This window comes from Saccostrea cucullata, unplaced genomic scaffold, assembly GCF_032062105.1.
Source record: "Saccostrea cucullata isolate Sc308-1 unplaced genomic scaffold, CSIRO_AGI_Scuc_v1 ctg852, whole genome shotgun sequence".
Lineage (NCBI taxonomy): Eukaryota > Metazoa > Mollusca > Bivalvia > Ostreida > Ostreidae > Saccostrea > Saccostrea cuccullata.
The window spans coordinates 265560-289745 of NW_026930368.1; the positions used below are offsets into that span (position 1 = coordinate 265560).

At 32.8% G+C, this 24186-nt stretch overlaps 4 protein-coding genes across 4 annotated transcripts; 3 read left to right on the forward strand and 1 right to left on the reverse strand.

The window, feature by feature from the left end:
• Positions 1–201: 201 nt before the first annotated feature.
• Positions 202–4609, forward strand: LOC134283862 (uncharacterized). Its single transcript, XM_062766376.1, has 2 exons — positions 202–295; positions 1972–4609. The coding sequence occupies exon 2, from the start codon at positions 2485–2487 to the stop codon at positions 4195–4197; it is 1713 nt and encodes a 570-aa protein (XP_062622360.1). The 5' UTR covers positions 202–295; positions 1972–2484; the 3' UTR covers positions 4198–4609.
• Positions 4610–8693: 4084 nt separating this feature from the next.
• LOC134283881 (cap-specific mRNA (nucleoside-2'-O-)-methyltransferase 2-like) lies at positions 8694–14049 on the forward strand. The gene is made up of 12 exons (XM_062766405.1): positions 8694–9225; positions 9547–9755; positions 10270–10467; positions 10564–10687; positions 10910–11166; positions 11441–11617; positions 11766–11888; positions 12167–12325; positions 12480–12623; positions 12864–12962; positions 13445–13610; positions 13733–14049. The coding sequence occupies exons 1-12, from the start codon at positions 8766–8768 to the stop codon at positions 13837–13839; spliced, it is 2223 nt and encodes a 740-aa protein (XP_062622389.1). The 5' UTR covers positions 8694–8765; the 3' UTR covers positions 13840–14049.
• Positions 14050–14568: 519 nt separating this feature from the next.
• LOC134283863 (von Hippel-Lindau disease tumor suppressor-like) lies at positions 14569–17939 on the reverse strand. Its single transcript, XM_062766377.1, has 3 exons — positions 17839–17939; positions 15480–15932; positions 14569–15374 (listed from the first exon to the last, which is right to left on the reverse strand). Exons 2-3 carry the CDS (start codon positions 15820–15822, stop codon positions 15184–15186), a joined length of 534 nt encoding a protein of 177 aa, XP_062622361.1. The 5' UTR covers positions 15823–15932; positions 17839–17939; the 3' UTR covers positions 14569–15183.
• Positions 17940–18105: 166 nt separating this feature from the next.
• Positions 18106–19455, forward strand: LOC134283864 (sulfiredoxin-1-like). Its single transcript, XM_062766378.1, has 2 exons — positions 18106–18490; positions 19204–19455. The coding sequence occupies exons 1-2, from the start codon at positions 18173–18175 to the stop codon at positions 19411–19413; spliced, it is 528 nt and encodes a 175-aa protein (XP_062622362.1). The 5' UTR covers positions 18106–18172; the 3' UTR covers positions 19414–19455.
• The last annotated feature ends 4731 nt before the right edge of the window (positions 19456–24186 follow it).

Consider the following 24186-nt stretch of genomic DNA (forward strand, 5'->3'; position numbering starts at 1 on the left):
ACAAGGTAAACAGGGAAATCTGCACAATACATTGTGAAAACAAATACAGTGTGTTGGCTTGCATAAGAATGTATGGGCACAATACAATGTGTGCTACTAACCCGACGTTATCAGATACTTACCACTAAACAAACCAAACCTGATCATCCACACATTATTGAAACTAACTTATACCAGGTATTTTGACTTTTTATCTCATTTGAACTTAACCATTTGAGAAGATCAAATGTATTAAGAAAAAAGATTGTGTATAAACTCTTCGGATTCATTATCTGATCGAAGCCATTCATGTAATGTATGTATAACTGTTTTTTTTTTCAGTTTTAATGTTATGAATTTTGTTAACAAACCCTGAAATAATTTTTATTTTAAACAGAAAAAAGAAATAGAAAACAATCCCATGATACAATTAAAGTGAAAATAGAAAGCTGCCAATGATTAAAGACTTAAACAAATACAATTACATTAAAATATTTGAATGTATTTACTTAAAAATCATGGGAAAATTAATTAAATCAAAATATATTGTTTATCTTAAAATACAAGGTAGGTTTGAACCTCGGCCGCGACTGACCTTAGTCGAAATAAAAAACTGTAGAAGCACAAACTATTTTGTTGATTTGTCATATAAAATAGTTTCATGGGCATTTAATTTCGTTGTTTTGAAATTCGCCCTATTCTATAGATAGTCATTAAAAAAAATTTCGTTGAGATTTAATTTCGTTGATAATTGTTAACAACGAAATACTGTAAAATCACATAATTTTGAGGGGTCAAATTTTCATGGTTTGGGGAAAATATATTGGTTTGTGAGAATCTGATTTCGTGGTGTAAAAATTGTTCAGTAGTAATATATGTGAAAAATTGGAATTCGTGGTGGACATTAATTAATTCTTGGGTCTCTTCATACCTTGAAAATAAAAGAAAATTAAACTCCACGAAAGTAAGTGTTTTCACGGTAAACGAAATTGACTAAAGCACTAAGCAATCATGTGATTAATTGTTCACATATTCCGTAAACTGAAGATAAAGAAAAGTGATCCTTGTAAGCAATATAAATTGTAAACAGGGCATAAAAAGATACCTGGCAACACCAGAATTGTAATCAGTTGCTTACGGGAAGTAATTATCCCCCTATCGACCGCTCAAACCCGCTGTCAGATTGCTCGCTGTATTGATCAAATATTTATGTTGTTAATCTTCACTTGATATGAATCTTTTAACTTTTAGTAATACAACCTAAAGATTATCTTGATAGATTGTATTTTGTTAATACGGTTATTAACGAATGTAAAATTTGTAAAAACGACTTCATCTCCTGTGTTTTCAAGTCCAGTTATTTGCTGGTTATATATATTTATAAAAACATCTTAACATGAAACCAGTATGATACATGTAGATCATGCGGTGTCATATCTTCAGTTTATTGGGATATCAATTCAACGTAATGAATAAGTAGGCCTTGATAAAACGTTGCCGATATGTCTAAAAATCGACCTTTTCATAAAGAATTTTCTTCTAATGACACAACTCTTAGTAAGGCAGGATAATTATTTCATTTGTTCGTTATGACCTCCTTCTCTCTCTCTCTCTCTCTCACGTAGCTGATTGAAATATAAAAAAAGAATTTCTCACACATTCCTCTTGGAGATTCTTGGTTTGGATTCCAAATTTTTTATATAATAATTTGTTTTTACCATTTCGGCTTTGAAATATGCTTTTAAATTTATATATCTCTGCTTATGCTCCAATATCACTTTCAAGGTATAGATTATATTATAATATCCTATGAGTATATAACAATATCCTATTTGAAGAAGAACAAGTGATCTTCCTTTACAATTTTTTTGCGAAAATTAAAAAAGTTCTATTGTGTAAAGCAACCTAGAAGGTTAAGCGCTGTTGAATTTTGTTTATGCATCTGGATTTTTTCGTTACTACTTATAAATTTAATCTCACAAATCATTTCAGATGTCAAATACTAAACCAACAACAATGGAATGTGATACACCCAAGGATACATTTTTATCCCACTTAGCTAAATTCTTATCCGAGGTGAACAAAAATGGGACTAAAATACACATAGACGCAATGTCACTTATAGAGTTTACATTTATGAAAATACACCATGATCAATTCCCAAGGGAAATATTTTCTGAGTGTCACGTCGTGGGTTCAGCTGGAGAAGGCATAACAGGTTTAGATATTTTTACAAACAATTCCATATATAGATGCCATGCTTGTGATGAAGACAATGACTGTGATTGAAAGACATCCAGGAACACCAAATGAAAAATGCAAACTACTTTTAAGGATGAATAACACTGATACAATTCCTGGTTATGTTAAACTGAAATACTAAAAACTGAAACTGGTGAAAATACTAGTAATAGGAAGGCTGAAGATGAATTCCTTCCTAACACACTATTTCGAGACTCTTTTCAAAGGCATGGAAACCCATGTAATGCCAAGCTTCTAAGCCAAATGATGGAACTTCTTGGAATTCCTGGAGATAGAATAAAAGTTAACTACTTTGTCAATGGTCCATCTTGTTCAGCGAATGTTGAAACAAAAGATCGAAATATACTAACGAGAAAATTAGTATGGATGGAGTCTGTAGACTCTGTTATAGGACTAAAATGTAACGAATGGCCTGAAATAGCTGAAGAATGGATTGAAAGAAGCAGAGAGTACAACTGGCCTTCAGGAGACCTCATAGAAAAAGCAATCTCTTTAGGATGCTATGTGGTCCCTATCGGTGGTCGTCAAAGTATTTCGAAAGACTTCGAATGGTGCATATCTTTTGTTCTAGCAGAAAGACTTCTGATTCGAAATATGAATTCTATTCAACGTTTCATTTATTCTGTTCTAAAATCGATCAGGAAGGAGATATTTGGGGAGTTTTCCGTTATAATTTCATCTTACATAATTAAAACAATTATACTTTGGGTAATGGAAGAAAACGATACGTCCTCTCTTCAACCGAAGAATGTAATAGAATATGTCCAAGAATGTTTTCAAAAATTGTTGGAATTCTTAAAAGACGATTTTTGTCCAAATTACTTTATGAGAAAATGTAATTTGTTCCATCTAAAATATTCTGAAAATGAGAAAAGTGACCTTAGTAGTTTAGTAAGAGATTTTGTATTGTCTCCAAATTTTCCGGAAATCTTGTGTTTTTTACAACCAATAGGAAATCTTCGACGTAGCCTATGCAGCGTATGTCAATTATCCGGACTAACTGGTAGCATTTTTAATTTTGGAAGAGAACTTTTCGACACTTTACTATTTAAATATCAATTAGAAGAACCAATCAATCGTTTTGTAGACAGCATCGTTAATGGTTCAGAAGAGTCTGATGCTAATGTTGCTGTTAAATCAATTAATGTGATATTGGAAACTCTGAAAGCAAACAGGGATAATTTTTCACCCCTTCTGCAGGAGACACTAACTGGAGTTTTGTCTTGCATGCAGATCCGCGCTGTATGCGCCGCATCTTTTCATAAGATGCAGACTTCATCTGAGCCTTTTTCACTTGAAGAAAGATTTAATGTTGTTAATTATTTAATTAAAAGTGCGAACTTGAAGGTAGAAAATCTGAGTGTCAGTGAAGTTGCACAGCTAGCCCATGTATTCTTTTCATTTGGATGTATTCAAGACTGTTTGCATCTGTTTATGTTGACGCTGGATAGTTTAAAATCAACATCTCATATCAAAGTGGACAATGTTATGTCAATATTTGACGTTGCAGCCTCATTTTTATTCCATTTTCAAGAAAATAAAGCTGAAAATTGGCTGTGTCGACCAGTAATACTTACTAAACTTTACCCTTTTGAATTTCCTATGCTGACAAAGGATATTCAGGTCGAAATGCAGGCACTGAAAATACAACAAAATGTTTATTCAGAATTGTTAAAACGTAAATTAACTTTCAAAGTCACACTTGATCCTCTTGTTTACATTTGTTACATGAAATTCAAATGTCATCGCTTGTTAGAAGACAACATAGGGTCATGTTTTACCTTAAAAGAGTTTGGAGATATCGTACACAAAAAAGTATCTCATCGGTCTATTGCGTTGAGTCTTCTTGGGTGCTGCTTAAAAGAAAATGGACGTGTGGAAGAAGCCATTTTAATGTTTTATCGGTCTTTCTTGAGGACAAGGAGAGATTGGCAACACTCTACCATGTGGCAATAATGCTTAAAGATGAATTCGCTAAATAAGTTAATTTTTTGGACTTTTCATGTCCATCCCTGAAAGGTTATTAGTCTGAATTGTACATGCAATACCTGTGAAACAAATAAGTCGATGAAAACCATTAAGGAATGGTTAAAGGATATTCTATTGGTTAAAAAATAAAAAGTAGAACTGTTATTGGTGTAAGATTATTTTTTATACACTCCTCCTCACTTCTCCATGCCCATGGCACCTGATCCCACCTATGATGTTTTGGATGCGGATCCTTATTTGCACTGCTCCTATTTTGTATGGTTAAATGGACTTTTGAGCTTGAATACTGTTTGTTATCTCCAGATATTGCAAACAGCAATAATAATGAAATTACTAACTACTTGGAAGAGTGTGCAATGTAGATTAATTTTATATCATTGTGTAGACCATGTTTATAAATAAAAAAAAATATTCTATTGATATTGCTTGAGTTTTTTGGTGAAAAAATATACATGTAATTGTACATGTCTTCTTGATTTGAGAGGGTTTAGAGGTAACTTGGGTATGAACTTATCCTGGTCACTCATTTAGAAAATGTAAATCAAATCTAGCATCCTTAGCAAGTGCAGAAGAATACATCCTTAGATGTATCGTATATGCAAGTTTGGCCCAGGTAAGGCAAATAACACTTACGAAATAACTGCTTCAAAAAGTTTAAATTGGTCTCTCATCTCAAAATGTTGGTCAAATCCAGCATCTGAAGCGATTCTAAAAGTCTGCTCCTTAGAGGTATGATATTATCTTTGCAAGTTTGGTCCATGCTCCAGAACTTTTAACCTGGTCACTCAGCACCCATTAAAGGAAGCAACGAATTGTGCAGCCTTTTTTAATCATCAATGCAAGTTTAGTCAACATACCGGTATGCTTTAATTTGTTTAAGTAACTTTGGAATGAATCTGCTCCAAAAATTTTAACCTGGTCACTCAAAAGGAAAGCCAGATCCATCATCTGAACCAAGCCTGGTATGTACATCCTTAGATTATCATCCATGCAAGTTTGGTAAATATAAGGCTCATTGCGAAACTTTAGGGGAAATTGCTCCAGAACTTTATCCAAGTCACTCATCTGGAAAATGTAGGTCATATCTAAAAGGCTCCGAAACATTAACCTAGCTGGTCACTCACCCGGAAAATGCTGGTCAGATCCAGTATCCGAAGCAGGCCTGGAGAGTGCATCCTTAGATGAAGTATCATCCATGCAAGTTTGGTCAACATAGGGCGAATAGCGCAGTTACAGTATTAGGATATTGGACCTGGTCCAAGAACTTTAACCTGCTTTAAAAAATTCAACCTGTTCCAAAACAGTAACCCTGGCATATTTTACCTGAAATTGCACTATCTAAAACTTTGACTTGTACAATAAAATCATCCGTGTTCTTAATGAAAAAAAAGACATAGGAGGGTTGAAGTGGTGATTTGAGGAATGGGCGAATAGAAAATTTTGTTGATGAAATAACTGTTGAGTACAAATGAGACATTGTAATAAAGTTGTGTCCCCGAAATCGAAGATTGTGTCTGTTTGTCCTAAAAAAGACTAACTTTAACCATAACTTTAGATTGGTTGGAGTTGAGGCTTTTATATTTCACGAGTTCATTCCTTGCGACAAGGCTTATCATTGGTACTTATATGTTTGACCTCTTGAATTTGATCTTGGAGTTTGATCCATTTTTACAAAAAATCACCAAACTTCCTTGATCGTAACTTAGGAACATTTGGTACAACATCGTCGCAAACCTCGGCCAAAATGTGCGATCCTCTCCCATTTGTGGTTGCATGAGAAGAGAATATTTCGTACTTCATTAAAATATTGATCAATGTGAGTAAAGCATAGACGGAAAATGAACTTTGTCGCGACCTTTCAACAGCCAATCACAATGAACGAAATATTTTTTGTTTACTGATGATGTCAATGTTGATTTCAATTACGATGGAAACAAATATTGTCATTGGCTGAACATGATGTCACAGCATAGAGGTGTAAATATTCAAGATTACGACACTTTATGTGATCAAGCAGCCACGGGTAGGAGAGAGCTACATGCGGACTCCCTGGCTTGAGACGATGTTGGTACAAGGGCTTCAAACATATATTCCATGTGACAATATCTTTTCATTAATAATTTTTTTCCTTTCGACCTTGACCTTTGAGTTTGACCCACTTAAAAAAATACTTTGGCTTTAACTTTTGAATATGGTCGGTGCTTGAGCTTACATATTTCACAAGAATATTCATTGAGAAAGTCATTTTTGGGTGTCACAAAATGTTTTATCTCTTGACATAGGCCTTGGAGTTTGACTTGCATTAAAAGAAACCTTTACCTTTGTCATAAGATACCATACGGTGTTTCTTTTTAAAAAAGCTTGTTTGAAATTGCATTTGGGACTCATGACTCATGAGGAGTGGGTAATATTATGATATGAGATATCCTAGTTTGAGATCTCTCTCAGGATTACATTCTGGACGGTTGAATAGGACAGTTTCTGAAGAAAAGTCAAGATTGGAGGGGAATAAGAAGATCAATATAATAATCTAAAATGGAATTTAGATTATTACTTCCGTATATAAATGTAAATAAGTTGTCTTTGTTAGGTACTGAGAAGTTATTTAAGCTTTCCTACGATGCATATTTTAGCAAGTTGCTCAGTTTGGATCGAGAATTATTTTAACTTAAATTAATTTTGTTACGTCTACTCGATTACACATATTTCAGATCTATTAGTAGAATAGAAATAAAGTCCTTGTTGTAGTGAATATAAACCTACTCTTCTCGAAATGTTGTTTGAAATAGCCTCGGCTTTTATATTTCAAACAACATTTCGGGACCGGGATGATTATCTTGCGCGATATCGCAGACTTTATTTCTTAAGGTTCATAAACCCTCTGCTCACTCATATGAAATTTTTCTTTAACTTTTATGATTTTCCAAAGGAAATGTATGTGCTGAATAGAATATAAACAATTATAGCATGGCTTGCGGGGCAAAATTTGACAAAAAAGGTACTTAAACTTGACAAATTTATAAAGGAATAATAGACATTTGTGACATTAAGAGTTATCTCTCTTATCAGATTATCAATGTACCTTACATAAATGGCAACACAGGTTTAAACATTAAGCATGTTATATTATCAAAAAATAAATATTTCTAACTTTCTTTCCGACTCATGGCCCTGCAAAATCAAAGTACAAAACCTCAGCAATTTACATGTGTATACAATAATCAAGTATTCATATAATAATATAAAACACTAATCATAAATAAAATAGTCTCTCACTAATTAATACAAAAAATTTGCGCGTATCTTAACGCATTGACTCAATATCGTTGTAGTTTTTAATGTTTTAAAATACATAAGTTTGATTTATAAAGTGGTCTCCACTGAATCTATCTAATTATGAAAGTTTATCAATAAAATTAAAGTAATTTACACTTACATTTACAAATTACGTTTAGCAATCCGCTTACCAAAATAATGGAATTTAGGCTCTTCAATAAGTATTATCTGGAAATTTACTAAATGCTCTGCTGTTCTAAAAAGAATCAAAAATGCAAGTTTTTAATCACTGGAAATACAGAAATGCAGAAATCTCATCCTGAAACAAGATTAAAAAAACAAAAAAAAAAAACAAACCAAAACCCATGACTGAAAATCCAAAAGCCCCCAAACTATAAACTCATAATACACAACCTGTTGGTACAAAAGCACGGGACAAAAGTTACCAATACCTCAGAAAAATTCAAAAACCTGTGCATGGTCACCAGTCATGTGATAGGTCTGTACCAATCGCTCAACAGAGTTTTGGCGGGAAAATAATTAATTCAACAAAATTGTAAAATGAATTAACACAGACACTTTTAATAACTTTGTAATGAAACATGTTTGGAAAACTTACATTTACCTGCCTATATTCATAATTATAAGTGCATAAAAATGAGAAACATAATTTTAAAGTTATATACAAATCTCTGATAATCTACATATAGAGCCCCCCCCCCCCCCCCCGCATCCTTTTCCTAGTATTTTCCAAAACATCTCTCATTTTCCATTTTTCATTATAACATTTGATATGCCAGGAAACATCAAATATAAAAATTCTTTTAACAGGCCTGGAAATTCGCTTACTAATCTTTCAGGACAATTTATTGTGCGACTGTTCAATAACTTCCGGTAAAAGTGAAAGTAGAAAATGAACTGCTAGAGACGAATTGACAACGTGCAAAAAATGAAAAAAATCTTTGATTCAACAATTATGTTTATCAGTTTTATATTTTAATTTTTAAAATCATTTAATTTCAAGCTTTTATTTCCAGTTTATTATATTTACGTTGTCAAATCTGAACGAAGCGGACGCAAACTTGCAGCATGTGCTCTTTGGAAACCCATGGATTTATGTTTTTGTCATGAGACAAACACTTTTTACATACTATAACATAATTTTATGTGAAATTTCGACACAATGATTTAACATGATGACTTCTGATTTCGTTCATTCATGAACAGGGAACATGTATCGACTAAGCTGAAGGAATACCATGGATCGTGTGAGGAAAAGGAAACTTTCGGGAACAGGAAACCAATTAGATCCAAGCTCAAAACAAAAAATAAAAACTTTGTTTTATAAAAAATTTAAATACAACAGAGTTAACAAGTGGCATTTACCATCATTGTTTAAAAAAGAAGGTCAAAAATGGACACATCCAGTTCTTCAGAGTTTGAAGGAGAAACTAAACTGTGTGAAAGACAAGTTGAGTGATAAGGAAATTTATTCATGGCATGAACACACAAAATTCATGAACATTGCTGGCAGTGTAATATCAACTGTGAAACAAGTGATCCGTCCTGAACTGTGTACTCAAGCATGGTGCAAGTTTTATGAAATTCTTTCAGCTTATCCATTGATAAATCAAAACATTGCAAATCTGAATACAGTTCATCTTTGTGAAGCACCAGGGGCGTTTATAACAAGTTTGAACCATTATCTTGTTTCCAGTGGTAAGTGCATTGGTCATTGTTGAACTAGATGTATACATTTACACAATGAAGAAAATGAATTTAGGAGAATTATTTTTTATCTTGTTATGTCAGATATGAAGCTTTTAACACTAAAATTGGACCTGCAAGTCTTCACAAAGCAGGCAATCATACAGTATACAAGTACATGTAAATTTTACAATGTACTATCAATATGGTTTGACTAATTTATATTAAAGGCAAGTCTTCTAGAAAATTATTCTTGTAAAAGTATAAATATTGCCTAGATGTTTAAAAGGAAAACTCAAATGGAGCGTAACATACTTTTTCTTTTTCATCTAGACTATAATGGAACATGGACTTGGATAGGAAGTACTTTGAATCCTTACTATGAGGGGAACCCCCTGGGTAAGATGATTGACGATGATCGCTTCATCAGAGGAAGTTTGGATTACTGGTATTTTGGTGCAGACAACACAGGAAATCTGATGGAGTTCAGTAATTTAGAGGGTCTCCTTCATGTGGCTTCTACCATGGGAGATGTACAGCTGGTATGTTTATTCACTTTAGTGACTGTCATGATCAAGGACTCGGTCTCCTTAGAACTTGAAAAATAAGTAATCAGTCACAATGTGGTCATTGGTAATTTGTTCAACTTGGCATGCTTTAATCATTAATCATGTTAATTACATGATTATACCACTGATAGAAATTGTACAAATGCTCTTTAAATAGTGTAAAGAAATTTTGATTTAGTACGCAGCATTTGAAGGTAAGATATTCCATAATGGAATTTTAGTTTTCAGAAATATTAGAAGTATGTATAAAATGTATTTTACCATTCATAATAAATGTATATTAGATGAAAGGAATAAGTGCTTCTCTGTCTATCTCTGATTTTGATTAATAAGTTTAAAAAAAATCATACCAGAATACATCTTTTAATTAGTAAAACAGTGCTATTTACCACAGAAAATATTCATCTTTAAATTACAAGATGTATGTAAAATGTTAAACAGTCAAATTGAATATATATAGAATTTCTTTGATTCTATTCATGCCCAGGTCACAGCAGATGGCTCCATTGACTGTCAGGATGACCCCGGCGAACAGGAACAAATTGTGTCCCGCCTACACTACTGTGAGGCCCTGGCGGGGATTCTTATTCTCTCCCCCGGAGGCCACTTAGTGATTAAGAAATTCACCATGTTTGATAGTGAGACTATCAGTCTGATGTACATACTGTGCTGCTTATTTGAGGAGGTATTATGCTTGCTTTATATATGTTGTACTCGTTCCAAATTAGACTGACAAAATGTTTGATTGCTGTATTTTTGTGATCATTATCCTTTTTTGTAGATAAATGTTTTTAAACCTGCAACAAGCAAAAGTGGAAATTCAGAAGTTTATGTTATTTGTTTGAACTTTCTAGGACTAGGAGAAAGAATAGATGAATTCAAACAATTTTGTAAACCTTTTTTTGGTAAGTGTTAACATGCTAACGACTGTCTGAATCTGATTTGAATGCTCTGTAAATGAGGGTATTATTTTTGAAATATATTGATGTCCACCAATTTCGAGAATAGTCCTTTTTCCTCAACTGGATTGAATTTTCAAAAACAATGACAGACACTATTTTATATAATTCTAATTATGCTCTATATGGAAACAAAAGGAAATTATTTGATGAATGTTTTGTCTACAGAGGATGAGAACCACGACTTCAGATTTCCTGAGAGTTGTCTCCCTTCAGAGTTTGTGTTGGAACACATCAGAATTTGTGAGGAGTTTACAGACCTACAAATGGACACCATTAAATGTAACCTGGACCATTATCCCAGAGTGTCTGAATCGTACAGTCGGTGGATGGAGGACATAAGAGATGCCTGTGCCGATTTCTATCTAGACACGTATAATCTCCACCCTATACCCATACAGAGCAGAATGCTGCCGTATCAAAAGGTATAAATCATGAATAAAAATCACATGACTTCAAAATAAGCAGAAAGTGGCAGCCAATGTATCTGTTGCACTAATGTAAAATATTAAATGTGAGTTGTTTTTAAAATTAAAAACATTTTATTATGCTTCTGTGGTACAAATGGAAATAAGTTGAAGATTAACTATGGAAACCCCAGATTAAAATTGAAAAAAAAAAAAAAAAAGGGTTTTTAATTAATTTGTATTAATTTTGCAGATTCTGAATGCATGAACACATATTTTATTTTTTTTCCAGAAAAAGAAAAATTGCATGGCTTTGTATCAAAACAATTCTTTTCCTGTCAAGGAACTTGAAAAACCTAAGAAGGGAACTTTTAATGAAAGACAAAAGATGATCGGTGCATCTCTGTATGAACAAGTGAAATTAATTGATCCTTATAAAGTAGAAACAACAAAGTCATTTAATTTTCAGGTAAGAATTAAATTCTGAAAATAAATATATGCTCGTCTTTTATTACTGCATTTTCCAATTTGACATCTGAGCTAGATTTTAATTAGAGAGTTATACATGTATTTACTTTAAAACAAGGTAAACCTGATTTTGTTGTAATCTGTAATAGTCAGGGAAAGAGGATGTACAAGGAATAGAAAGGTGGACATTATCACATGGGAAACCTGTATTGAACATCCATAGCTCATGTTTTTGTTCTGGGAAGCTGGTGCAACAAATGAACCTTTTGCAGGTAAAGGAATAAGTCATATGCTGATGTTTTACATTTGTCAATTTTTTGACATTAATGTTTACATTTTCTCTAAACTAATTGGAAAACAATTTTACCGAGAACTAAAAGGAAATGATCCTTGTCACAATGAATGATGAAAGTTCACTTTACTTTTAAAACTGATTGTTAATAACATCATTTAAGTTTTTCTCTGTGAAAGATAAAAATAGTATTCTATTGCCTTCTGAATCAATCCAAAGATGGCTATGTATAACCAAGATTGAATGTTTAATTTGCAGAGGTACGAAAAATCAGATACAAAAATAACAGACTTGGTTGTTGAGGCTTTATCAGTATTACATGCTGAAAATCAGAGACCGCTCTCAGTTGTTGTCAGTGAGACTATCCAGGGGAACATAACTGAGCAAAGCATCCAGTACCTTGACTTTGTAAACAAAGTGAGTAGTTTTCCTTACGACTGACTTGCAGAAAATTAAGTATTTGAACTTTTCATGATTTATAAAAAGAAAAAAAAATGTTTGAAAGTTTTATTCAGAAATTGAACCACATACATGTGTCACTAATGCACCCTTTATGTGCACTTCTCTACAGAACATAAGTCCACATGTACAGTTGCCAAATATTGAAGGAGAAAATGTGAGGGAGGAGATTGTTTGCCATGTGATGGGGACTGGATTAATGGATGAATTGGGGTCACAGATAATGATATTAGAGGAGGCTATTTCTCTTTTGCAGGTAATGAAAATTCAATAAACATAATCCAGTAACATTAATCATTTACCTCCCTTGTAAAGGTAATGAATGAAAATCTGCATGAATAAACAGTTCATGACCACCATGAACTGGACATCTGTCAGAATAAAATTGGAAATTTTTATTAAAATATTTTTCTGTAAATAAATTGTTACAGTCAATCTAAATATATACATACTAATAATGTTGCTCAAACTTATGGTGAATAATTTCTTGCTTCAGAACATTAAGGCTGGAGATTCCTTCATTTGGATACTATCAACCTGCCTCCTGAGGTGGACAGCTGGAGTTGTCTTTCTTTTATCAATTTGTTTTCATAAGGTTAGACATCTTAAAACTTTATATTCATTTGCTCATATAAAAGTAGAAATGCAGGATCTAGAAATTTAAAATTGAGATAATCAGAGCTTCTCAAATTCTAATGTTTAGCCATAAAATATGTTCACACCAAGTACAAAATTGAAGGTCTCTTGAAGTGGTTAGCTTCACAAATGTGACACAGATTTCATTGAACCCATGATTAAGAAGGATTGCATGTTCCAGTGAAAGACTATATTGTAGTCACCTCCTTAAACCCATGTATTTTAGCTCAAGCCAGAGGTTTCAAATGTCAGGCTTTTACTTCATCTGCTTCCTCTCACAGCACTTATACCATCCTTCGCAACCCATTATGAACCATCTAGATTTATTTTTAACTTGGTTCACAAATCAATTTTAAAATTACTGTAAATGCATTTACTTTTCAATTTTCTATAATAGATGAGTATAAAATGCTTAATGGATTCTTTGATGTTATCTTATAGGTGCTAATGGTTCCCTCCCCTTCTTCGTCTCTAGCCCAGGCTTTAGTGTGTGTGCAGTACAAACCAGAAACTGCGTTAGATTTATCCCACATGGAGAATATCAAGAAACAAAGATCAAAACATGGAACGCTGATAGAAACTGTCCCAATTCATATACTTCTCAACAGTAAGATATTAGTTTATTGTGCATTTCTGTAACAAAATATTTTGTGAAAAATAATTGCATTTTAATATATTTTTAAAGCTTTTCATAGGAACAATTCTTATAGATGTGCATTCTGTTTTCAGATGATGAATTTGCACACTTTTTAAGAAGCAGCAATGAATATCTTATCAAAAGTTTCATATCAGAATCCATGAGGAAAATTCAGACAACAGATAGTAAAAAGGAATGAAGTCAAAATTTAGACTTCCAAGAAATGCTCAGTATTTCATAGTTCCAGCAGGCAAAGGCAGCTTTCAGTTCTTCCAAATAAACATTTTTATTTTTCTTTGTTAATAAAAAATGCTGCAGATTTGATGGAACTCTCAGTGTTCACAGAGTAGCAAATCAAATGTTTTTCATCTTTTTAAAAATAAAAACAGCTATTGCTGAATGAAATACCGGGGGTATGTTTGTCTTTTCATTCTGGAAAAAAGTTACGTTACTAGTAAATCTTTATAAAATTTAGATTGAATGGTATTGTAGATTCTTCACAGTTGCTAGTGGAGAAAATATATCATGTACTGTAAAAGCACAAATATTTGTGGGGGATAAAATTTTGCTTATTTTGTTGTAAACAATTATCAACAAAATAAAATCCCACACAAAATTTTATATGACTATATATTGAATAGGGTTACTTTCAAAACAACTTAAATACCCACGAAACCTTTTTAGATGACAAATAACAAAATTTTATCCCACAAAAATTTGTGCTTCTACAGTATCTATTGTCCCAGTTTTGAGAAAGCCAGGGGACATTACATATCATTTGTTTGTCAGTCTGTCCCCAAAACTGTTCTCCATGATTTGAATACATGCCAGGTATTCAAAGAGAATGGATATGCTTGAGAATTTCAATTTATTTTCATCATCATCTGAGCAGATGTTGTGTATATAAAGAACTCGGATGACTGTAACGAATTGTACACTGCTTGTAGCAGGTTTTGAATTTTAATTGTTACATAATCTAACGTAAAACTGCACTTGAACACAAAAAATACAGCTACCCAGGGTATATTATTTACTCAGTACTTGACATACATGTATACCCCTAAAAAGATTCACATTCCTACTTGAAATACATTTCATAGTCATCAGTGGGCTACGTTTAGCGTACTGTTCTTAATTAATACTAGTGACCATTAACCTCAGATTAATTTTATAAATCATCACATTCTGCAATGATTTTGGTAAAAAATTTTCAGTAGATTATTTATAGTTTTAAAATTACATGATTTAAAATCTTCCCATGCTGTTTTGGTTTTGAGGGTAAAAAATGAATGTTGAATATCAATGAGTAAATGACATGCAAGGGAACAATTTTATGAAGTCATCTCAGGGTTATCTTATAATATCTGTAATCTAAAAGCACTCTAGCACAAATGAATATATATAAATGTGTGTGCACAAAATACAATGCATTTTTGCACACATAGATTGGAAATTCCTGAATCCTTTTCTTCAAAATAGGAAATGAATAAGAACGAATGTACAAAACATCTGTTTAAATTTTCCACATTCCTTGGTGGTTCCATCAGTTCATTCCTTCTTGGTCAGGAGGGGGAATAACTTTTGCAGTTGATCGCAGTCCACTGGCTATTGCAGGTGTGTCATATTTCTCATACATTTCTTGTAACAATGAAGTCGGCAGATCCAGTTTGTTGATGTTGTTTTTCGGCAGATGCTTTTTAAAAAACCTTATACAGGAGTCCTTTAATGAGTAAACTGGAAAAAAACCAAAGCACCTTATTACATTCACGATATACTTGGGAAAACAATTAAATATTGATCTGAATTTGGAGAGAATATAAATACACTGTATATACATACTGGGAATTGTAATATTGACAACTTTTCGCACTGGTTTTATCGGCCACTGGCTTGGTACCCATCCTGTAGTAGGCTCATACACAGATTTCAGGTCAACAACCAGTCTCTCACCAGATTCCACATCCAAGAAAATCCAAGGATGCCCTACGTAAGTGTTCACATCCACAAATTCATAGGCTTGCAAAGTCTTGTATTTCACTCTTGCACCTTCATAGTTTAACCAAATAATGTCAACGCCTCTTTCTGTTCTGTTTTTAAATCGGACAAGTGAGCAAACAATGGATTTTTTGGACTTCCTGACTTCTACCCCTTGGTCCATGGAACCCCCAGGGGCTCCAGCCATCTTCAAGTTTTCTAAATGACTATTTTGGTCATTTTGGAATTTGTAATGATACCAAAAACAGTCCTTAAATGTTAGTTGTTCTAGGTCACTCTCATATAATAAGTTCTTCACTAAAAAAAAAAAGAAGAATTAGCATGATTAGTATCTTTATATAAATAATAAGAAATGAAAGCTAAAAGATACATGTAAAATAAGAAACACCAGTCATATATTCTAATTATTCTTATTCTAAGACTGAACTAGTTTTAATACCCAAAAATATATAGTTTTTGGTATGCTAGCAGTCTGTTCGTCTATTAATCTGTTTGTCAGATCTACAAAAACTTCAACTTTGCACAAAACTTTTGAATTTAATGTTTGGTGCAAAGGCTTTTATATTTCAATTGTATTGTGAATATTTCTTGTGGCACAACCATTCTTTGAGTGCCAACATTTCTGACCTCTTGTCCTTGATCTTGATCTTCTTTTGCAAAATTTTACCAAACTTTAACTTTAATCTTGGCCATTACTTTTAAATAACATTGCTAAGGCTTTTATATTTGGAAAGTATATTCCATGCAACTAGAGCTTTCTTTGGATTCCAACATTTTTTGCCTTGACCTTGGAGTTTGACCTAAATTTAAACAACTGAAGTCTTTCATCTCGGCCCTAACTTTTAATTGATCGCCATTTGGTTTTAGGACTCTCATTTATAGCAATTATTTCTGATCATGTGTCCTTGACCTTTGACCTACATTTTGTGAAAATCTTTTCTATAAGTTATACACATATACATGTATGATGTAGAATAACTCTTGAATGGTTGCTGGAGCAAGGTCTTTTAACAGGTTGGGACCAATCGCCAAAATGGGATATAATAGTCCATTTGGGTATAATATCCCAAATGGGCCATAAATTTACAGTGCAAAAATTTAAAATTTTTATTTTGGCAATAAATATCATAAATCCGCATCAAAACACTTAAAAAGGAATAACATTTGGTAAGCAAGTTTTTCTGCAACCCTACCGTTTCTTAGATTGATCCCCAAGAAATTAAGGAACTTCCGAGGGATCAATCTCTTAAACAAGAGTGCGTCGATTTACCCAAATTGACCCAAATGGAACCCAAATGGACCCAAATGGAAACTCAAATGGACCCAAATGGAAATCAAATGGACCCAAATGGAATATAAAATATATATGTTATATCGTATTCTCAAGTTTTTACTTATTTAAAATATAGAAAATAATGAAATTAAAACAAAAAGAGAATATTTTAATATCATTATTTTCTTCAATGTATTTTTTAAAATGCGATTTAATTCTATTTGTAATAACTGTTGAACATAATTGAATACAAAACTGAAGTATTTGATAGTTTCTATGGCCGTAGGAACGGATGGGGGGGGGGGGGGGGGGGAGGCCATGTCACCCCACCCCCCGCCCCTACCCCCAAATAATTTTGCCGTCATATAGAATGCTAACTTCATGTTTCAAAATACAATATTAGAGATTAACAGGGACCTATATACTAACGTTATATATAGGTCCCTGAGATTAATAATAAAAAAAAATCCATTTGTAACTGTAAGTTCATTTATTTTCATCATTTTAAATAAGTATTAAAATACGATAATACATATTTAATATTCCATTTGATTTCCATTTGGGTCCATTTGTGTTTCCATTTGGGTCCATTTGTTTCCATTTGGGTTCCATTTGGGTTCCATTTGGGTAAATCGACGCGCCGCCTAAACAATGAATGGGCATACAGGAAAACTTGTCAACCAAAAGTTATTCCTTTTTTAGTGTCCTGATGCGGATTTATAATATTTATAGCCAAAATAAAAATTTTAAATTTTTTCACTGTAAATTTATAGCCCATTTGGGATATTATATCCCAAACAAGTGTAGGGTTGGTCAAAGAGAAAGAAGACAAACTGGTCGTGACAGTTATGGCTTTGCATTGGAATTCCATTTGCTGTCTTTCTCAAAAAATTATCCATATATAAAAAAGAAAATTCATAGTAAACTTACGGTATACCACACACGGTCATTTAAAACGCTTTTGTCGTTTTGACATCTTTTCAGGACAGACTGTTTTTGAGGTTTGGCTAAAACCAGCAGTAAGTGCGTGTGTGGTTTTTTTAAAAATACTTTAACCATGTCAACACAAGAAAAATTAATGTAAAAATATATTCTAAATATATGTAAAATACGTATGTAAGAATCGTCATTATTTAATTGTTAGTCGATTTATTTTACTTTTTTAAGTACATTAGTTATCCTTAGGACTTGTTGGCATTGTTTACTTCCGGTTTTAAAAGAGAAAGTAGGCTGTGAAGCTTAACGTTGATGTAATTGAAAGGATATGCTAATTTCGGAGACAACATGTAATAATTTGGGTATTGCATCCTACGTAAATATAGTGATTTTTCTTTTATGTGTCGTTTTAAGGAACAATATTCTTCACTCCCAATCTTTGAGCGGTGGTTGCCCTACTTTCACTTTTCCGGAAAATTGGTTTCTTGAGCTAGAAAGACGAACCCTTATGTCAAATGATAAACAAGCGTCTATTCACAGTAACCATATTGCAGAAGTTCACAATGTTCCAATATCAGTGTTGATTAGACCATTCACATCAGTATTAGATGAAAATAAAGTGGCATCCCTCATGAAAACTCTGCAAGTAAGTTGAAATATTATGAAATACTCATGATGCTTCTACATTCTTTCTAGTAGGGCTGTGTATTGAGCCAAAAGTTTCGATACGATACGATACAATATTTTTTAAAGCGATATGCGATATATTGGATTATGAAACAAGTCCATCAGAAAAGGCTTCTAAATCATTTTAATGCATACATTTCATAACAATTCGTGTTTTATTACCCATTTTAAAGTTCTATAGTCTCATTGTCATTAAAAATAACACTTCAATTGAAACTTTTGATAACAGTAAAATCAACATGTTCAGATAAATTTCTCCTTGTATTTTGCAATAATTATGAAATTGTGTTATTTCCTTAGAAATTATATAATTATTGAAGGTTTTAATTCAAAAAAGTAAAATATAATCTTTGGTGATTGAAATTCCCATCTTTTAAACAGAATTTGAAGAAAAAATGTCTGTCCGATACGTATTGGAAGTTATTTTTCGATACGATATTTTTCTTGAATATCGATACGTATCGATATATCGATATATTGATACAGCCCTACTTTCTAGCATAATTTTCACCTGAGGTTTCTTCAACAGAGTTCGCGAGCATTTGCTCTGTTGAACAGGCCTCTGAAGTCCCATTGATTTTTTTAAAGTTGTTTTATTATTGATATGATACATCGATCAAATTCTGGGTACACTGTATATTCTTAACAATTCAGTCTTTTATTTTGTGTAAGGACGAAGAACAAGCAGACAACGTACCCCCGATTGATGTACTCTGGATCAAAGGCCGTCAGGGAGGGGATTATTTTTATTCTTTTGGAGGATGCCATCGTTATGAAGCTCACAAACGACTGAACAGAGAAACTGTCCCCTGTAAACTGTTTCGATCTACCATCAGTGATCTGCGCACGTATTTAGGAAGCTCAACACCAGATCTGCTCTAACAGAATTTGTATTATTATTTTTAAAATAAATGTGTGATGCAATGATGTGTTTCACGTTTTTCATAAAAAATCAAAATCTGATTTTGTGCTCATTCAATTAATGAAATAAATATAGTATGTCTTTTGTAATGTGTGTCTTCTGTAATAAGAAAGAAATCGTACGTGGATTATGTAAAGAATGTTTGATTGCAATTTCTACATTTTCTTAGAACTCATACATTTCATGTTATACATGTATTTTTTTTTTACTCTGTGTTGATTGTGGGGCTTTAATAGTTGTATCTACTTATCTTATGTATGCTTTTTTGCCTAGACGGTACACTATATGACTATAAACTAGACGGTACACTATATGACTATAAACTGATGAATATATTTTTAAAATAAAAAGGCATAATTAATAGATTAAAAGAACGGAAAATACTTCAGTTATTCTGTCTACACTTGTATGATGCAGGATTTGTTTTCCTTTGATATAATTAATATAGAACCTACGACAATGACAACTATTTAGCATTGCATCTTGACTGGTTCGCGGAATTTTGAATTGAAAGCCATTGTTAACAGTTACTTTCGTTACTATTTTTTAACTCTTAAATAAAGTTTAGGAGTGCGAATTATAGTTTATACGCAGAACTGTCAACAGTAGCTTGCTTGTCTGAAAATATGGGATGGACGACCATCTCAATTTTTTTTCAGACCAGCGAGCTACAGTTTTGCACCTAATGATAAATGTACTTTTATGACTTGTGAAACTTTCATGAACAAATGAAAAGAAAATTTTTATGGATATTTTCTGTGTATTTCTATATTTCTTTGATTGCCAATATGGCTCAACTCCCATACCCATGATTTAAACAAACGTGAGCATACACTATCTGTAGATGCTTCCGTATAAAGACTTATCATGGCTTTGCAGGTTTTCATCACAGGCGCTTGTGGAAAGGACCCCCCCTCCCAATTATAATATATGACCCATAGCTTGTTATCCTGTAGATTCTGAAGTGTACAAATTATGACCCTCGGGGGTTGGGCGGGGCCTCAATGGGGAATCAAAGTTTTACATAGAAATATATAGGAAAAATCTTTGAAAATCTTCTTTTCAAGAACCACTGGGCCAGGAAAGCTGAAACTTATGTGGAAGCATCCTAAGGTGGTATAGATTCTAAATTGTTCAAACCATTACCTCCGGGGGGTTGGGCGGGGCCACAATAGGGATTCAAAATTTTACATAGAAACAAATAGGAATTTTAAAAAAAAAATCTCAAGAACCACTGGGCATATGTAGAAACATCCTGGGTTAGTGTTATAGTTATACGATAGATTCTAAATTGTTCAAACCATGACCCCGGGGGGTAGGGCGGGGCCGCAATGGGGAATCAAAGTTTCACATAGAAATATATAGGACAAATCTTTGAAAATCTTCTCAAGAACCACAGGGCCAGAAAAGCTGAAACTTATAAGGAAGCATCCTAGGTTAATGTAGATTTTAAATTGTCCAAATTATGATCAGTGGGGTAGGATGGGGTCACAATATGTATTACAAGGGGAAATCTGGTAAAGAACAACATGTTCAAAGCTTCTCAGGTGAGCGATGTGGCCCATGAGCCTCTTGTTTCATATTGTAGACATGAAAAGGAAGTGTAATAGATATAATTTGTAATTCTTTTTGAACAAGCTAGGGGTCATATACATGTATTAGTATTGGGAGGGGGGGGGGGGTTCCTGTCCACGAGTACCTGTGAAAAATTCCTACATGCATGTGCTCCTACAAGAAAACTTTGATCTCCATTGTATCCCAACCTACCACTAGAAGCAAGCTTTGAACGAACTTGAATTTGCACAACCTGAGGATGGATCCACCTATAAATTAATCATGGCTTTCCTGTTCTTGAGAAGACGATTTTCAAAAAGTTTTCCATACACATAGTATATCCATCTAAATCTTTGATTTTAAGCCCAACCCCATCCAAGGGAGTCATGATTTGAACACTTTTGAATCTGTATTATCTGAGGCATCGTCTCAAGCCACGGTTCGGTGTCCGCATACAGCTCTCTCCTACCATAATGGGAGAGGATCGTACATTTTGGTCGTGGCTTGCGACGATGTATCTGAGGATACTTTTATAAAGACATGTCTGATCATGGCATTGCTTTGCTGTTCTTGAGAAGATTTTAAAGATTTTTATGCATACCCATATAAACTTTTGATCGTCCATAGTAGCGACAATCTACCCTGGGGGTCTTGATTTGAACAGACTTAAATCTATATTGTTTCAAAGCATATTCACATAAGCTTCATCTTGCATTGTGGTTCTTAGAATTTTATTTTATTTAATGACCCCATCCAATTTTTACCTTTTCTTCAATATCTTCCATTAGCAGAGGGGTTGATCCTTCTTTTGAATAAAATAAATCTACTTTACCTAAAGATACAGTCCGACATACATTGTGCCAAGTTTAGTTCAAATATGCGCAGTAGTTCCAGAAGCGAGAATGAAAGTGTAAAAATGTTTGTACAACACCGATGACTATAATATATGCCGACAGCGATAGACATAATGCTCCGGAGAGTTAAGCTGAGCCGAATGCTCGTGTGGGCTAAAAAGCAAAGAATTACAATAATTAAAATAGTTTTAAAATTTCAGAATTACACGATTTTTGATTTTAAGACTCCTGAATTTCATCGTAAAATGCTATAATTTACCATAGTAAAAACTTCACAGTTCATGTTTTATAATTTATAAACTATAGTTAACTAAGTTTAATATTTTTTGTTTGGTCAGCGTTACAAAAGTTTCCTGATATTTATCAAGAATACAAGTGCATTTGTACGTACCGCTGACCCTAACCTAGTATAAATCTTCAAGAATTGAAGAAACCAATATTTCGGATTTAAAACAAGTCCCCATAATTCATCAAGTACTGAAATTATCTCGATGTCCTGACGATAAATTACACAGAAAACTGCAGGGATGATCAGGGTTATTTAGACCAGTGCCCGCTAGTTTTAAAGAACGGTCAGTATTTTTCACTTTTTAGAGCAGAAAAGAAAAAAGTTCATGTTACAGATTTCTGGAAAATCTTTAAACATAAGGAAAACTTGTATTATGTAAATAATTAATTAAAACACAAATGATGAAAAAACTACATATGTAATTATATACCTGGTACAATATTAAATGAGGAATCAAACAAAGAATCATTTTAACAGAATTCCCTGAGAAAGCCTGTGTGCATACTGTTAATCGTAGATACAATGGTATACTAGTATATTGCCATGAATTTCAAGGATTCATGGATTTGAAAGGTTTTTTATATGCTTCTTGGAAACCATATATCATTTCTGAAGTTTAGTATTAAATCCATGATTTATAGGCTTCTATGAATTTAGTGATGTGCTTTTAATATTTTTGCAACTTTTCAAATATGTTACGTTTAAAGAAACTGTTAAAAAAACCCTTCCCATGTAAACTTTTAATAAGCGCAAAAGACGAAAGAACAATTATCATTGATTCTTTTTTGATATTTTGCAAATAAAAATTAATTTAAAAAAAACGATAAAAACTAGAAAATTGGTAAGACAGACAAATGCCAATTGTCATCCCAAACTGATCTTTCTCCGTGTTCATAGTAAAGGCGACCAATTTAGATTGCATGCACAGCTACTCTAAGTAATTAAAAAAAATCATCATGTTATCTGTTAAAATTTAACAATGTAAGGTAAAGAAGCATTTAATATATATTTTTTAGGACTCAAAACGGATTTATGTTACTGAAAAAAGTATGCCAAGTAATTCATAAATTATACCTGAAGTATGATTGAAAACAACGGTTACATTTTGATTTTACAAAAATCTTATTGTAATTAATGATTTTGTAATGATAAATTTCTATTTTTGTCTTAGTTTGACTGTGATTTAACCCTCAAGTTTGGACATATTAGGACATAGCACGAAATCAGTTAAATCCACTGGTTTTAAAACTCGAATAAAGTTGGCTGAATTTTAGTATGTATTAAACTTTAGGTGGCCTTTAAGAAAAGGTAAGAGGGTATACCCGGTATTATAATTACGATATCCTTTATTAATCTTTTATTCGTACATTCTGAATTAAATGTTAGACAAAACGACATCGTTTCAAAAAATTAAGAATTTGCCAATGAACTGAATGTTTTGAAGATTACCACATATTTAAACCAATTAAAAGAAATGGCAGAGCATTTCAGTCCAAAAAAAAATGTACATGTACTTGAATTTTCAAGCATCTTAATAAAATTCTATTGAAATATTCTCTTAGATTGAGAAAAAAAAATGCCGGTAAAGAAGAAGACATGTGAACTCTTGTTGATGCTCACCATAGGCCTAACTTGTTTGGGTTAGTTTGATTTAAAATATATTTTATCTAAATCAATGAAACGGATTGAACAACAGGCATGAATGCCTAAGATCGAGTCGATACGATATATTCATATATCATGGTGAGCTTGAGATAAAAGATACTACCGAGTCTGAAACATATTTCATATTTGGATATTTTACTTGAAAAAGACGTTAATGGTAATATAACAACCAAACTCTATGATAAACGTGATGACTTAATGTAACTTTTCTATCGTCAACTTCTCTTACTTATGCAGCAATATACCTTCATCACCTGCATACGGAGTTTATGTATCTCTGTTGATTCGATATGCAAGAGCATGCTCTTCGTATGAACAATTTTTAAAACGAGGTAAATTATTGACAAACAAGTTAATGAAACAAACATTTC

Coding starts and splice junctions, on each gene's coding strand:
- LOC134283862 (XM_062766376.1), top strand. CDS start 2,485: ATGATGGAACTTCTTGGAATTCCTGGAGATAGAATAAAAGTTAACTAC.
- LOC134283881 (XM_062766405.1), top strand. CDS start 8,766: ATGGATCGTGTGAGGAAAAGGAAACTTTCGGGAACAGGAAACCAATTA. Junction 10,688..10,909: donor ATTTTGTAAACCTTTTTTTG/GTAAGTGTTAAC, acceptor TTTTGTCTACAG/AGGATGAGAACCACGACTTC. Junction 13,611..13,732: donor AATTCATATACTTCTCAACA/GTAAGATATTAG, acceptor TTCTGTTTTCAG/ATGATGAATTTGCACACTTT.
- LOC134283863 (XM_062766377.1), bottom strand. CDS start 15,822: ATGGCTGGAGCCCCTGGGGGTTCCATGGACCAAGGGGTAGAAGTCAGG. Junction 15,375..15,479: donor TGTCAATATTACAATTCCCA/GTATGTATATAC, acceptor GTTTTTTTCCAG/TTTACTCATTAAAGGACTCC.
- LOC134283864 (XM_062766378.1), top strand. CDS start 18,173: ATGCTAATTTCGGAGACAACATGTAATAATTTGGGTATTGCATCCTAC. Junction 18,491..19,203: donor CCCTCATGAAAACTCTGCAA/GTAAGTTGAAAT, acceptor ATTTTGTGTAAG/GACGAAGAACAAGCAGACAA.